The 16278-nt window shown below is 44.9% G+C and overlaps 1 protein-coding gene across 3 annotated transcripts in view; it reads right to left on the reverse strand.

The window, feature by feature from the left end:
- The window catches only part of LOC147108710 (sodium/potassium-transporting ATPase subunit beta-1-interacting protein 3-like), a 293331-nt gene extending 277320 nt beyond the window's left edge, over window positions 1-16011 (reverse strand). For 2 of the 3 annotated variants that reach the window (XM_086005458.1, XM_086005457.1), the window contains exon 1: window positions 15475-16011. In XM_086005458.1, coding sequence (XP_085861584.1) covers window positions 15475-15528 — 54 coding nt within the window. In that variant the 5' untranslated portion in view covers window positions 15529-16011. The remainder of the gene's footprint in view (window positions 1-15474) is intronic. The other variant, XM_086005456.1, reaches the window with a different exon arrangement.
- Window positions 16012-16278: the final 267 nt, after the last annotated feature.

Genomic DNA, 16278 nt, shown 5'->3' on the forward strand with positions numbered 1-16278 from the left:
CTTGACATCGGATAAATCTTCCTGACCTCGACATCGGACAAATCGTCCTGACCTCGACATCGGACAAATCGTCCTGACCTCGACATCGGATAAATCGTCCTGATCTCGACATCGGATAAATCTTCCTGACCTCGACATCGGATAAATCGTCCTGACTTCGACATCGGATAAATCGTCCTGATCTCGACATCGGATAAATCATCCTGACCTCGACATCGGATAAATCGTCCTGACCTCGACATCGAATAAATCGTCCTGACCTCGACATCGGATAAATCGTCCTGACCTCGACATCGGATAAATCTTCCTGACCTCGACATAGGATAAATCGTCCTGACCTCGACATCGGATAAATCGTCCTGACCTCGACATCGTACAAATCGTCCTGACCTCGACATCGTACAAATCGTCCTGACCTCAACGTCGGATAAATCGTCCTGACCTCAACGTCGGATAAATCGTCCTGACCTCAACGTCGGATAAATCGTCCTGACCTCAACGTCGGATAAATCGTCCTGACCTCGACATCGGACAAATCGTCCTGACCTCGACATCGGATAAATCGTCCTGACCTCGACATCGGATAAATCGTCCTGACCTCGACATCGGATAAATCGTCCTGACCTCAACGTCGGATAAATCTTCTTGACCTCGACATCGGACAAATCGTCCTGACCTCGACAGCGTGAAACCTGGAAGATTTTAACTCCCAAACCTTATCTTCATACCGCTGCTCATTACTCAACCAAAACCAGTGGGGAGCAGCAGCTGGCCGGTGGGCTGGAAATCAATGTCGGATGGCAAGAGGCCTGCTCCTGCTGGCCCCACAAGTAAAAACAGATAAGAGACTTACCTCTTTGGGCTTTTTTATCCCCGGCTCCTCTTTCCGCTCGGTTGACCTGGTGGTAAAGCCACAACCGCTTTCTCGCTCAGGCCCACAGTTAAAATAATAGCTGGGCCTCAATCTGCACATTTAGAAAAGGATCCCATTGGTTTCTGGTGAGTGTCCTTCCAGCCTGCTCAGAAGAACAGGTTAAAATCGAAGGCTGCAGGAATAGAGCGGAATGTCGGTGGTGAATCCAGCGGATGATTTTAACTACCTGCCTGCCTGGTTTCTGCCGGGCGGACAGGGTAAAAATTGTCCCTTTCGTTTTCTAAAAAGGGACCCAATGATGTGGTTTTCTGATACAGTGTTATTTTCATAATCCTATTGATATACCTATCAATTCGTCCAATAAAAGGCGACGAGTTAGGAACGTAACTAAAGGTTTTTATTGACTAAATAACAGAGCCCACCCTCGTGGGTGATCGGGTCCAACAAGGAGGAATACCAGCCAGTCGACTACCTTTATACCTGGGCAGGTAGGTGGAGCCATGGGCGGAGTCGGAGGTGGTCAGCCCAGGTATAACAGTGCGACAAGAGGCGACCTCGTATCGTGATACAACGGTGATAACAATACAACAGTGATAACTATAGTGTAACGATAAAGTGGTTTACCACACCTATTTGCCCAATAAAATAAAATATTGGTAGAGCTGCTTTTAACCTTCGTTGGTGGTGGGAAATGGGCAGTAGCGGATGAGCCGCCCGTTACGCACCCCACCCAATTTGCCTTTCCCATTGAAGTCAATGGAAAGGAAAATTGAGTGGGATGTATAACAGGTGGCCAACCCACTACTGGACGCAGGGATAGGGCGGGAAAGTAGAGGTGAGGTAGAAGATCAGCCATGATCTTTTTAAATAGCGGACCAGGCTCAAGGGGTGCTATGGCCTATTCCTGCTCCTATTTCTTATGTTCTTATACTGCCTATTTACTGCTACCATCGAAAGTTATAATCAGCCCTGGTCTTGTCATTCTTAGATCCTTAAGTTGTTTGAATGAATGCACCGTACATTCAGCCCTCAGTAATACTAAGAAGGAGACATCACACCCCTGAACAAGAAGAAATTGTACACTTCAGGTTACTTGTTTCCTCTTCAGCAATTCTGCAGGGAATCATATCTCTGGAGTTTATCAAGCAGGCTGAAATAGCGGGAGGTAAGAAAACATCTCTATACTATTCAGTTACTATTATCTTCAGGCCCTGCCACAAACTCCGTTCCCTAGCCACCGACTCCATCCCTCTCCCTAGCATCTGTCTGAGACTGAACCAGACCGTTCGCAATCTTGGCATCATATTTGACCCTGAAATGAGCTTCCGACCACATATCCGTGGCATAACTGAGACTACCTATTTCCACCTCCATAACATTGCCCGTCTCCACCCCTGCCTCAGCTCATCTGCTGTTGAAACCCTCATCCATGCCTTCAGACTTGACTATTCCAACTCCTGGCCGACCTCCCACATTCTACCCTACATAAACTTGAGGTCATCCAAAATTCAGCTGCCCGAGTCCTAACATCCATCACCCCTGTACTCACTGACCTACATTGGCTCCCAGTTAAGCAAAGCCTTGATTTCAAAATTCTCATCCTTGTTTTCCAATCCCTCCATGGCCTCAACCCCCCCTATCTCTGTAAACTCCTTCAGCCCCACAACCTCCCGAGATATCTGCGCTCCTCAAATTCTGCCCTCTTGAGTATCCCTGATTATAATCGCTCAACCATCAGTGGCCGTGCCTTCAGCTGCCTGGGCCCTAAGCTCTGGAACTCCCTCCCTAAACCTCTCCACCTCGCTACCTCTCTTTCCTCTTTTAAGACGCTCCTTAAAATCTACCTCTTTGACCAAGCTTTTGGTCATCTGCCTTAATTTTTTATGTGGTTCGGTGTCAATGTTTTGTCTTAAAACACTCCTGTGAAGCGCCTTGGGACGTTTTACTACGTTAAAGGCGCTATGTAAATACAAGTTCTTGTTATATATCAGAAAGAAGCCTTTTTTTATTCATTCATTCATGGGATGTGGGCGTCACTGCCAAAGCCTTGGCAAGTTGCTGCAGTGCATCTTGTAGATGGTACACACTGCAGCCATGGTGCGCCGGTGGTGGAGGGAGTGAATGTTTAAGGTGGTGGATGGGGTGCCAATCAAGCAGACTGCTTTGTCCTGGATGGTGTCTGTTATGTCCGTGTATCTTAATGTTGTGTCCTTCAATAATCAGACAACAAACTGCAGGGAACGATTCAACAGGTGTTTACTGAATGAGGGTTACTCTAGAACTAACTCTACAGATCACTACTCAGGGTTTATATACAGGTGTGGTCACTGCCGGTACTACAGTATACAGGAGCTGTAAAAAGTAGTTCTCTCCCTTAAGGTATATATACATTACATACATTACAATTCCTCCCCTTTTAGATTAACAGTACCATAATACTCATTTAACAATTAACATTTTTAATACACAATGTTATATGAAAATAGTCCATTCATATATTCAGTCTCTGGGGAGGCTTCCTGATTCTTTCTGGATAATGCCTTTCCCGAGTGTCTCGCTCTTGGTGCGGAGGCGATTCTAGCACCCTGTCGTCAGTTGATTCATCAGCTTCCAATGCTATTGTTTCTTAGGTAGATGCGACCTGTACGTTGGGTTCCTCACCAGGTACGTATGGCCAAGACATGGGGTTGACTCGTTCCTGTGACTCTAGGATCTGGTCAGCATGGCATCTCACAATGTTCTCCCCAACATCCACTGTGTACATTAATGGCCCCTGTCGTGTGCATATCGTTCCTGGTTACCATTTCTCTGTTCGGTAGTCGCGGGCCAAGACTGGTTGCCCTACATTGAAGCTCCTTGTCGGCTTCTCATTGATGTGCTGGAATTGCTTACTCTCAACATCTCTTCGTACATTTGGTTTGAGCAAATCCAGACGAGATCTCAACCTTCGGTTAAAGAACATCATGGCCGGGGCCTGGTTGGCGACTGCATGTGTCGCATTTCTGTAGGCTAACAGGAAATTGTCCACCTTATGCTGCAGTGGAATGTCGTCATCGCACATGGCCTTTACTGCTTTTTTAAAGGTTTGTACGAACCTCTCAGCCAATCCATTTGTGGCTGGATGATACGGGGTGGATGTGTAATGCCTTACCCCATTCCTTTTCGTAAATCTTCGAAACTCTTCGGACACATACTGTGGTCCGTTATCAGAGCAAATCTGCTCTGGCAAGCCGTTCCTGGCAAAAATGGTCCGTAGGACTGCAATAGTTTTCTCCGTGGTAGTGGAGGACATTTTGATCACCACAGGCCATTTCGAGTGCGCATCCACGGCTATTAAAAACATTGAGTCCATGAATGGACCAGCAAAATCAATATGCACCCATTGCCATAGAGATGAGGGCCACTCCCATGGGTGTAGAGGGGCATGTGGTGGTGCATTTTGGACCTTCTGGCATCCTGAGCAGCTCTTTGTCAGGTCCTCGATTTGCTGATCGATCCCCGGCCACCACACATAAGCCCTAGCAAGGCTTTTCATTTTCACCCCTCCCAGATGACCTTCGTGAAGCTCATTGAGCACTCTCTCCCTTAACTTGGGTGGAATTACCACTCGGGATCCACACATCAAGGTCCCCTGGCATACTGACAGCTGTTCTCTTCTGGATGAGAATGCTGGCAACAGTGAGTCGCCGTGTGCTGGCCATCCCTTCACCGTCAAATCATATACCCGAGACAGTGTCGGGTCATTTCGGGTCTCCTTCTCTATACCAGCGTTAGTTACTGGCAAGCATTCAATTATAGTCGAATGAAATATTTCGACAGGATCCACTGCTGGTGCTTCCTCCACAGTAGGCAGTGGCAGGCGTAATAGCCCATCAGCATTTCCATGCTGTTTTGTGCCCTTATACTCGATTTCATATTGGTTCGCCCCTATAAAAAGGGACCATCTTTGTAGCCATTGCGCAGTCATCACCAGAACGCCCTTCTTTGGATTAAAGATGGAGACCAGTGGTTGGTGGTCAGTCAGCAAGGTGAACTTCTGCCCGTGCAGATAGTGATTGAACTTTTTCACTCCCCACACTAGGCTGAGGGCCTCCCTGTCAATCTGGGCGTAGTTACGCTCGGCTGAGGTTAGTGACCGAGACGCAAAGGCTACTGGCCTCTCCGAGCTGCCCGGGAATTTGTGCGACAGCACCGCTCCAATGCCATAGGGTGATGCATCACACGCCAACCGAATTGGTAGTGCTGGGTTGAAATGAGCCAACACCTCTTTTGATGTGATCAATGCTTTGCTCTTCTGGAAAGCTCGTTTACATTCGTCACTCCACTTCCATGGTACCCCCGTTTGCAGTAGGGTGTTCAGTGGGTGTAGTACGGTAGACAAATTCGGCAAGAACTTATGGTAGTAGTTCACCAGCCCGAGGAACGACCTCAGTTGTGACACATTTTCCGGTGCTGGAGCCTTGACTACTGCCTCAATCTTTTCAGGGGACTTATATAACCCCTCTTTATCAATAACGTGGCCACAATACGAGATCTGCTTCTGGAAAAACTCGCATTTGTGGCGATTAGCTCAGAGCCCATATTCCTTCAATCTAGTGAGCACCTGCTCCAGGTTGGTGAGGTGATCACTGTCATTTTCACCCATGACCAGGATGTCGTCCAAATAACACTGGGTCCCTGGAATCCCTTGCAGGACTTGTTCCATTGCCCTTTGCCAAATAGCCGGAGCTGATGCTACCCCGAACACCAGCCGGTTGTATTGGTAGAGACCTTTATGAGTATTGATCGTGAGGTACTGTTTCGAGGCTTCTTCTACCTCCATTTGCAGGTACGCCTGGGCCAGATCAATCTTAGTGAAGCGTTTCCCTCCAGATAGCGAGGCGAAAATATCTTCAATGCGCGGAAGTGGATATTGTACAGTGTGAAGGACTGGGTTCACGGTCACCTTAAAGTCCCCACAGATGCGAACCTTCCTTGGTTCCCCAGGCGTATTACTCAACGACCTCTTCATTACAGGAACGATGGGTGTAGCCCACTCGCTCCAGTCCACTTTGGACAGTACTCCTGAACGTTCCAAACCTTCCAGCTCTGCTTCGACGGCTGGGCGGATTGCATAAGGTACCGGTCTGGCCTTAAAAAACTTTGGGCTTGCATTTTCCTCTATTTTGATCGTCGCTGTTATGCCTTTTAGTGTTCCGAGTCCCTGCTGGAACACTTCTTGTGCGTCAGTTAGCATTTTTGACAGTTGTCCAGGTGTGACGTCATCATCCTTTTTGGCATCTACAGTCAGTGCTTGTATGGAATGCCAATCTAGCTGTATCTTCCGGATCCATTCACGTCCTAGTAGTGGTGGTCCTCCATCTGGCAATACATATAGGTCCATTTTTGGTGTTTCCTTGCCGTTATATATAACGTTCACCCTTATTTTTCCTTTGGGGTAGACTTTTTGCCCCGTGTACGTCTTCAAGACAATCTTTGTATCCCTCAAGGGTATATGTGAGAATAGCCGCTTGTAGTCCCTTCGGTTTATGACTGTTAGGGCTGATCCTGTGTCCGATTCCATTTTCACTTGGACTCCTGCTATCTTGAGCGTGACCCAGATAGTTTGGTGATCCTCCGTTTTGATCACATTATGTAGTTTCAGACAACCCAGCTCCTTGCTTCCGGAGTCTGTATCACTCTTCTGTTCGTCTGAACTACTCTCCGTCACCTTATGTACCTTCTTGTACTTCTCCTGTGGAGATTTCTTGCTGCTGGTTTTCTTTCCCGACCTGCAGACTCTTGCTATGTGTCCTACTTTTCCACACTGTCTGCACACTTTGTCCTTGAACCAGCAATCATTATGGTCGTGTGTTGTTCTGCCGCAGCGATAGCACTTCACTGTTCCATATGACATTTCATTTGTGCCATATTCTTGCGGTCTCCGTTGTATCTCTGCAGCGCCCCGTGCTGCTGCTTTGTGTGATACTGCAATGCTGAAAGCCTTGTCCAGCTAAAATCCTTTTCTGATAGAAGCCGTTTCTGGGTTCCTTCACTTTGAAGCCCACACACAAACTTGTCCCTTAAAGTATCTGCTAGTCCCGTTCCAAACTGGCAGTGTTTCGATAGCTTGCGCAGTTCCGTTAAATACTCAGCATTACTTTCATCTTTATGCTGGTTCCTTTTGTGAAACTTAAATCTTTCTGCTATCAGCAGCGGTGTGGGGTTTAAGTGGTCCTCTAGGATTGACACTATGTTTTCAAAATCCTTTTCTACTGGCTTCTCTGGGGTTACTAGGTTTCGTAGTAAGCCATACGTTTTTGCACCCATTGAATTCAACAATACCAGCGCTTTCTTGTCATCTGGCACTTCATTCGCCTTGCAGTATACTTCTATGCATTCGACCTATGTCGTCCAATCTTCGACTTCATTGTCGAACGCTGTGATACTGCCATTCTTCGGCATTTTTGGGTGTGGTTAGACTGGCTTAAAATGGCGTCTCCCGCGCTTTCCTTTCTTCCCCGCTGCGGCTTAAAATGGCGTCTCCCGCGCTGCTGCCAACGCCGCTCTCAGCGGTCCTCGTGGCAAATGGCGACGTCCTATGGGTTTCGCGCGCTGCTGCCAACGCTGCTCTCTGCGGTCCTCGTGGCAATGGCAGCACCTCGCGTTTTCTTGCACGCCTCTCTCCCCCGTTGACGCTGCTCGGCCCTTGAACACCGGCTGCACTCTGCTCTCTCTCGACTCTCTCCCCCGTTGACGCCGCTCGGTCCTGAACACTGGCTGCGCCCTTTTTTTCACTCTGCCCTCTCTCTCTCCCCCGTCGACGCTGCTTGGCCTTTTTCTGTGCCGCTCGGTCGGGCTCTAGCCCGCCGCTGTCCAGGAAGGGTCTGCGCAGTACCTGTTGCCAGCCCATTTCGCTGGACCACCATGACTGGAAAGCCAAGCCTGGCTCTCGACAGCCTCCCCTGCGATGCTCAAATCTCCGCTGGATGACTGGGCGGTTGCCCGTGGTCGACGCCCGTGCTTCTGGACTCGACCTTCTTCCACTGATCTTCAGGAACGAATCCCCGGGAGGTGATGCAGAGTTGCAGGTAGGTTCGAACCTGCCTCGTCGCCAATGTTATGTCCGTGTATCTTAATGTTGTGTCCTTCAATAATCAGACAACAGACTGCAGGGAACGATTCAACAGGTGTTTACTGAATGAGGGTTACTCTAGAACTAACTGTACAGATCACTACTCAGGGTTTATATACAGGTGTGGTCACTGCCGGTACTACAGTATACAGGAGCTGTAAAAAGTAGTTCTCTCCCTTAAGGTATATATACATTACATACATTACAGTGTCAAGCTTCTTGAGTGTTGTTGGAGCTGCACTCATTCAGGTAAGTGGAGAGTATTCCATCACATTCCTTACTTGTGCCATGTAGGTGGTGGAAAGGCTTTGGAGAGTCAGGAGGTAAGTCACTCACCATAGAATATCCAGCCTCTCTCCTGCTCTTGTTGCCACAGTATTTATGTGGCTGGCCCAATTAAGTTTCTAGTCAATGATGACCCCCAGGATGTTGATGGTGGAGGATTCAACGATGGTAATGCTATTGAATGTCAAGGGGAGGTGGTTAGACTCTCTCTCTTGTTGGAGATGGTCATTGCCTGGCACTTGTGTGGTGTAAATGTTACTTGCCACTTATCAGCCCGAGCCTGGATGTTATCCAGGTCTTGCTGCATGCGGGCTTGGACAGCTTCATTATGAGGAATTGCGAATGGAACTGAACACTGCGCAATCATCAGCGAACATTCACAATTCGGACCTTATGATGGAAGGATGGTCATTGATGAAGCAGGTGAAGGTGGTTGGGCCTTGGACACTGCCCTCAGGAACTCCTGCAGTGATGTCTTGGTGCTGAGATAATTGGCCTCCAACAACCACAAACACCTTCCTTTGTGTTAGGTATGACACCAGCCAGTGGAGAGTTTTCCCCCAATCCCCACTGACTTCCATTATACTAGGGCACATTGGTGCCACACTCAGTCAAATGCTGCCAAGGCAGTCACTCTCATCTCACCTCTGGAATTCAGCTCTTTTGTCCATGTTTGGACCAAGGCTGTAATTAGGTCTGGAGCCGAGTCCTGGAGGAATCCAAACTGGGCATCAGTGAGCAGGTTATTGATGAGTAAGTCTCGCTTGATAGCACTATCGCTGATGCCTTCCATCACTTTGCTGACGATTGAGAGTAGACTGATGGCCGGATTGGATTTGTCCTGCTTTTTATGGACTCAACATACCCGGGCAATTTTCGGGTAGATTGTCGAGTAGATGCCAGTGTAGTAGCTGTGCTGGAAGAGCTTAGCTGGAGGTGCAGCTAGTTTGGGAGCAATTTGAACAATCTAATCTCAGATCAAGTTGCTTTTATTGCCTGAACAAGATAGTGAAGAGCAACCAACATGTTTAAAGCATTTCTTGAAAAGTTTCACCTCAATGGTGCATTTAAAGTGAAGGAAGGAAGTTGATGCAGGAACACTACCAGTGTATGTGCCTCCCCCTTCATTAGATCTATATTAAGTATAAACAAAATGGATATGTACAACAGTGACTACACATTCATAAGTACTTCATTGGCTTGTGAAGCGCTTTGGGACATCCCGAGGTCATGAAAGGTGCAGTATGAATGCAAGTTCTTTCTTTGTTTCTTTAAATTGATTTTCCCGTATTGTGCAAATAAGAGCATTGTGAAAGCATTGCTCTGACAGTTACAGGGATCATTTACAGGATGTGCACTGGTGTTTATTCAGTGGTGTTGCTAAAACAAATGCACCCATTGTTCTGTTTAATTAGTATAAAGCTACAGCCTGCACTTATATATTGCACCACTGAGAGAAAGGAATCATTATTGGTCTGTTCTCAGTGGACTCACAACAGAATACACAGTAAGCTGCTTAATCATAACCCACATGATTTCAACCCACAACAATCAAGATCTTATTCCAAAAGCGTCATAATCCTAATAACATTTAGGCTTTTAAAACAGATCATCATTTATGAAAAGATTAGTAAAAGTATAACAAAAGTACAATATACACTGATAAAATACTTGTCAGTACAAGTCTTCAGTGTATATTTACATGCAGCAGATAGTGACATATTTATTGAAGCAATGTATTTTTATTTCATCAACAGTCATATAATTTACGTTGTTTGATTTATTAGTGAGATTTTACTGTGCCTGTATGACAGGCGTAAGGTTTTTGATGGCGATGTTTGTTGACATACGCATTCACTGTGCCACATCACAGTGTCTTACAGTACTCACTGGTATACTTTTGTCACTTTTATCAATGAGCTTCACAGCCACTTCAAATGGACTTGTGTGAACTGCAAACTGCACACTGGAGATTAATCAACTTTCAAATTATATCGAAGAACTCTCTTTGGTCATGGGCACAACCATGGGGGATGTGCCACCCCCCAAATTATTTTGGCATAAGGTATGTTCCCCTTTCCTTCTGACTTCAAATCCCAGAGATGCCCCTTTTGTTCCCCTGATTATTTATATGTGGTTGCACGCCTGTCAATGCCAGACTACTTAATTCCCAGGATAGCAATCAAATGTTTATTCTCTGTAAATGGTTCCAAAAGTGTGCGACCAGTCAGTGAGGACTTTCTTTTTTATTGGGATACAGGAAAATGCCTATTTTAATCTCTGTAATTAATAGCTTGATAATGAAATCGCAGTAACAAATGGTTTTGCAACATACAACAGCCAATTTTAACTCCCACCCCTGGCAGAAATCAGGTAATAATGGATTTTAAATCATAGCAGAGCACTTTCTGCTTTGCTTCCTGTCCACCAGCATATGCCATTTTAACAGTTTACTGATCAGAGCATCTGTTGGGGGGGGATGTGGGGGGCGGCGTGGGGGAGGGAGAACAGGAGTGCTTCTCCAAGGTCCACAAGAATAATGTGAACTGCTGTCGCCTCAGGCTCCCACAACCGCCCACCCCCAAACACCGTGATCCCCAACCACGCCCCCTCCCCCCACCCTCCAATATACCTTTTTCCTGATCGGGTTGGTCTCTGGGGCACCTAATATTGTGTTTGCCTGGAGCCGGTGGGCTGCATGCCCTGAACGGATGTGCATGTTTGTTAATGAAGCCCAGCCCTCAAGATAGACTGGGACACCCACGTGAGGCACTGGGTAGCTGGCCCGCCAGCTCCACCATAGCTGGCCCGATAGTTAACATCCAAATTGCAATTTCTGATCATGCAATTTTATTAGCAGGTCATTAACAATGAGGGGAAAATGGTATTCTTCAACAACCTATCCAGCATGGTAATAATGAACCAATGAATTCAAAGGTAATCCTGGTGGATTTCTTTTTTGTCCAGTTACTTTTCCCCCTTCTTCTCTTCTCAGATGCCCCACGTTACACATCACATCACTATTGATGAGAGCAGACTGCCAGTTCCCAGAGCTCTGACAATTAACTTTTCAGCAAATGTTAAGAGGTTCACAAGTCCTAGAATAATGGAGAGCGGAATGTTCAAATTTGGGGATTTTTATTCTTTTTTTACTCTAGATTTTTTGGGGGGTTCAGCATCTCACACCATTCCTGTAGGCGAGCCTTTGCTCCCTATGTTTCAAAAAGTAGTTTTGCTTGCCCAGATATCTAGGTAAATTAGTAGCACATCCAGGGATCAAGCGGAGAGCTCTCTTAATTTTATTTTCACTTATTGGTCCCATCACATGCCCTCATGTGCTACCAGGAATGAGAGACTTCAGCTACATTGAGAGACTAAAGATGCTGGGATTGCTCTCATAAGAACATAAGAACATAAGAAATAGGAGCAGGAGTAGGCCAATCGGCCCCTCGAGCCTGCTCTGCCATTCAATAAGATCATGGCTGATCTGATCCTAACCGCCAATCCACTATCACAGAACCATCTCCTGAATCTAGCAGAATTAGACACACGAAATAGGAGCAGGATCAGGCTACACGGCCCCTGGGCCCGCTCCGCTACCCACAGGGCCATGACCGATCCGAACCTAGACTCATGTCCAAATTCCTGCCCGCTCCCCGTAACCTTTAATTCCCTTTACTTCTAGGAAACTGTCTATTTCTGTTTTAAATTTATGTAATGATGTAGCTTCTACAGCTTTTTGGGGCAGCATATTCCATGGACCTACCACCCTCTGAGTGAAGTAGTTCCTCCTCATCTCAGTTTTGAAAGAGCAGCCCCTTATTCTAAGACTATGCCCCCTAGTTCTAGTTTCACCCATCATCGGGAACATCCTCCCCGCATCCACCCGATCCAACCCCTTCACAATCTTATATGTTTCAATAAGATCGCCTCTCATTCTTCTGAACTCCAATGAGTAGAGTCCCAATCTACTCAACCTCTCCTCATATGTCCATCCCCTCATCCCCGGGATTAACCGAGTGAACCTTCGAACAGAGGTTAAGGGAGATTGAATAGAGGTGTTCAAAATTATATGTGGTTTTGATAGAGTAAATAAGGAGAAATTGTTTCCACTGGTGGGTGGGCCGGTAACCAGGGGACACAAATTTAAGATAATTGGCAAAAAAAAGAGGGGAAGATGAGGAGAATTTTTTTTATGCAGTGAGTTGTTATGATCTGACATGCACTGCCTGAAAGGGCGGTGGAAGCAGATGCAATAGTAACTTTCAAAAGGGAATGGGATATATACTTGAAAAGGAAAAAATTGCAGGACTATGGGGAAAGAGCAGGGTAGTGGAACTAATTGGATGGCCCTTTCAAAGAGTCGGCACAGGCAGAATGGGCCAAATGGCCTCCTTCTGTGCTGTAAGATTCTTTTTTTGACTTCAGAATAACACTGTATTAGACTCTAATTTAGGCTTCAACTACCAAACAAGTTTATTAAACAGCAAAGGAATAGCTAAGCAGTAGCAATGACACAACTTAGTTAAGTTTAATCCTCACTGTAAATGATACCTCCTCAAGTAAGTAGAAACAACACATAGTCACAACTGCTGTGCTAAACTAAGTATTTTTACATGACAGTCTTTTCCTTTTCTCACCATCCATAGAAACTACCTGGCCCATCAGTTGTCAAAGACTTCCAACAGACTGCTCATTTTGAACCAATGAGGCTAAGAAATGCTTTCCACTAAATGATCAGGACCAAATTTAAATAACTGTCTGTCAAATTCAAAAAAGATGTCAATAAAACACATATTTAAACAAATCCCTCAAGACAATTGTACAGTAGTTGGATTGAATGGCTTGACCCCACTTAATAGGAAACAATATGTCTGAGACAAAATGATTAAAATCGGTAACATTACTATAAAAAATGAGGATGTGGTTTTCTGTGAGTGAAACTAGTTTTTAACCCCTTATGTACCATGCTAAAATTAATGAAGCAAATACAGTGCTAAATCTTAAACAATAACACTTCATTTTGTCATAAAAATTTCAAACACATTAACTGTTCATGTGGATCTACTCATAACTTCAGGGCCAAAATGTTTTGGGGATATACTTTCCAACATTTATTTAAATGTGGCAGCCAAAGCCCTCTGAAGGGTGTACATTTTACATAAAGTAAGTGTTGGAGTAATTATAACAGTACCTAGTAAAATCATGTATTTAACAATGTGAACAACTAAATATTTATTTACAGTTATAGACCATAAATAAGTATTTATACCATATATTTGTACTTAGAATAAAATGATTCTCATTTCAACACAGAATGTAGCATTTATTCAACATGTGAGGATGACCTGCAGAATACATTCATGAGTTACTGAATGCCCCTCATGTGTGAACACTATTATTAAAACATGTATCCTTCAGATATCTGATATTTAGAGTCCTGATTGATGAGTAGTTTTTACCTCCATTCATTTCTCAGTGCTACGCATCTAATACATTTGGATTTTTCCAATGACAAAACTGAATAAAGATATTTTTTAATCTATGTGGAAAAAAATCTTTAATTTGTAATTTAGTCTTTAATGTGCTGTAATTCAACAACAAAAATGCTTCTTAGTGCTCAATAAGGTGAGAGTGGTCACTGCTGGGAATCAAAATAATTTCCACTTTTTGAAACTAGCAGTGGCGTCGAGCACTTCCAGGTTATGTACAGCACCACCAGGTGTAAAGCTCCCTCTGGACTGCCCAAATAATAACCTTAAACCCAACCTTCAACAATATCACAGTGCATTAGTGTGACATTTCCATGTTCTACAATAACCATCTTTATGACCTCTCCAAGTGAGATTGCAAATTCAGTGCAGAATTATGAGTAAATGTAAGCTATTTAGTACACAAGGAAAAGTGACTCTAATTAGGTCTCTTGTTGCTTTTATTGAGACATGCTCTTATGACTTCCATATCTGTATCTCTGGACCATCATCAACACAGCACAGCACAGCATCAGTTGAAAAAGAGTGCAATTTTCAGAGTACAACATTCAGCTGCCTTTCTGCTCTTGAGCTTACTGTAACTAAATCTGAGTATATTTACTTTAGTTTCTTCTGAGATTTCTGGCATTACTTCCTCGTGATCAGTTTTATTCTGAGCTATTTGAATTTCCGTGAACTAATCCATTTAATGACATTCTCACCTCAAATCACTGGCTAGTTTTGAATTGATGAAGTTGGCCTGAAATGCCCAAGTAGATTGTTTGAAATGCGATGGGGGCAGGAACCTTCAATTTGCACGGTGTAAGGGACAACAGTTTGATATAAACGTCAATACACCTCCATCGCTGAAGTGCTTCTTGGGTGGCTGGGGGAGGCAAAATACAAGACTGAACTTTTCCGGGTTTTCTACTTCCCTTGCGACAGGGATTAAACATGTGCTATAATTCCCAATATGCGTTATAACTTGGAGCGGATGCAAGTTATCTCACACTACCCTAAATGACAAATGTATCATTTTGACACGCAGTAGGAAGGAGCTATCGCCTTAATCTGTAATAAGGATATCGCCTTGAAAGTGTCATGTGCAGAACTCACTGTCATGTGAATTGGGGGAAATGCACAAATCTGAAATACCATAGTGTAGTAAAAACAAGTCGGATATCGCCCTGCCAACGGGCTTTCTCGCTGAAAAGGATCCTTGCGTCACCCTTTTTGCTGGAACAAAAGAGACCAACACCAGCAGGAGCTCGGCTGTACCGCCAACAGTGAAAAGAATTCTCCAGGACTAACCCAGGACAGACACAAGACAACACAAACCACAAATTACTGGAGCACAATAACCCGTTGCTTCAATGGTTACTTAGACTACTGCACTGTATATATATAATAATAATAGAGAGGAGAGGGATCTAAATGTTGCAAAGGCTTTGAAAACACAATGCTTCCCACTGATATTCACACTTTCTGGGAGGATGAATGGACGTTTTTGTTGTTTTCTATCCAGCTTTTGCACGCTATCATGAGTTACAGCAGTTTTATCATGTTTCTAAAAGAAAATTAATTAGGTGCACTGACCCTACAATCGATTGTCCCTAAGTTCCTCATAAATAATCAGAGGAAATATTAAACAGTCCACCGACTAACAAATCTCCTCGCGGACACAATGCCCCACATTCATGCAAATGTATTTTCAGTGATTTTACACTCACCAGCTGAAGGATACACAGGAAGATTAGAGTACACCGCCCGGTACAACAGCCCATCCTCAAATAATTGGGCGATTTGGAGAGAGGAATCGAGACAACGAATAAAACCTCTTGTCGCTGATAAACTAAGCAGTCATCGAGGCTCGTCCAGCACCATAACCAAAATCGGGGAGATAAGTACAACGTGAGCAGCTTTAAGTGCTGGATTGATTGTAAGGTGCTTTCTCTGGCAGGAGGCTGTCTGAGCCGCTGATCACAGTGCAGGGAGCGCTGCTGGCCGCCTGGCAGAAAGTTCAGTTCAGTGAATGTTGCCGGGCTGACAGGGAGAGAAGGAGGGAGGGTCACTAACGGACGGATGTTGTACACTTAAAGACAACAACCCATTTTGAAAGGAGGAGATCGCCTGCAGCCAGGCATCCCCGTCGCTATCGATGGCTTTAACGAGGATTTTTTTTTCAACACCCTGCACATTTTGATTTTTCCCAAAACACCAACATTCTTCCAAACTTACGTTATCTAATTTCAAAGAAAATTCTTTCTCAGTTAGTTAACCCCCCCCCCCCCCCCCCCGGCACCTGTCATTAATCTCTAAACAGCCCGATAAGTATTCTGCTAGCGGTTAAATTGGATCCACCAAATCTAAATGTCAAGGTAAATGGGAATGGAATTCTGACATTGCCATTTCCAGAGGCTTCCCATTTATATTCAGAAAACTTGTCGTGATATTTCATAAGTGTTTGACCTAATTCCTTATCCAATGCACTCTGCTGAAAAGCTTGGCCTTGATCGTGTATGCAGAATAGGATT

Source organism: Somniosus microcephalus, chromosome 13, assembly GCF_052327205.1.
Source record: "Somniosus microcephalus isolate GS21.2 chromosome 13, FLI_Smic_1.0, whole genome shotgun sequence".
Lineage (NCBI taxonomy): Eukaryota > Metazoa > Chordata > Chondrichthyes > Squaliformes > Somniosidae > Somniosus > Somniosus microcephalus.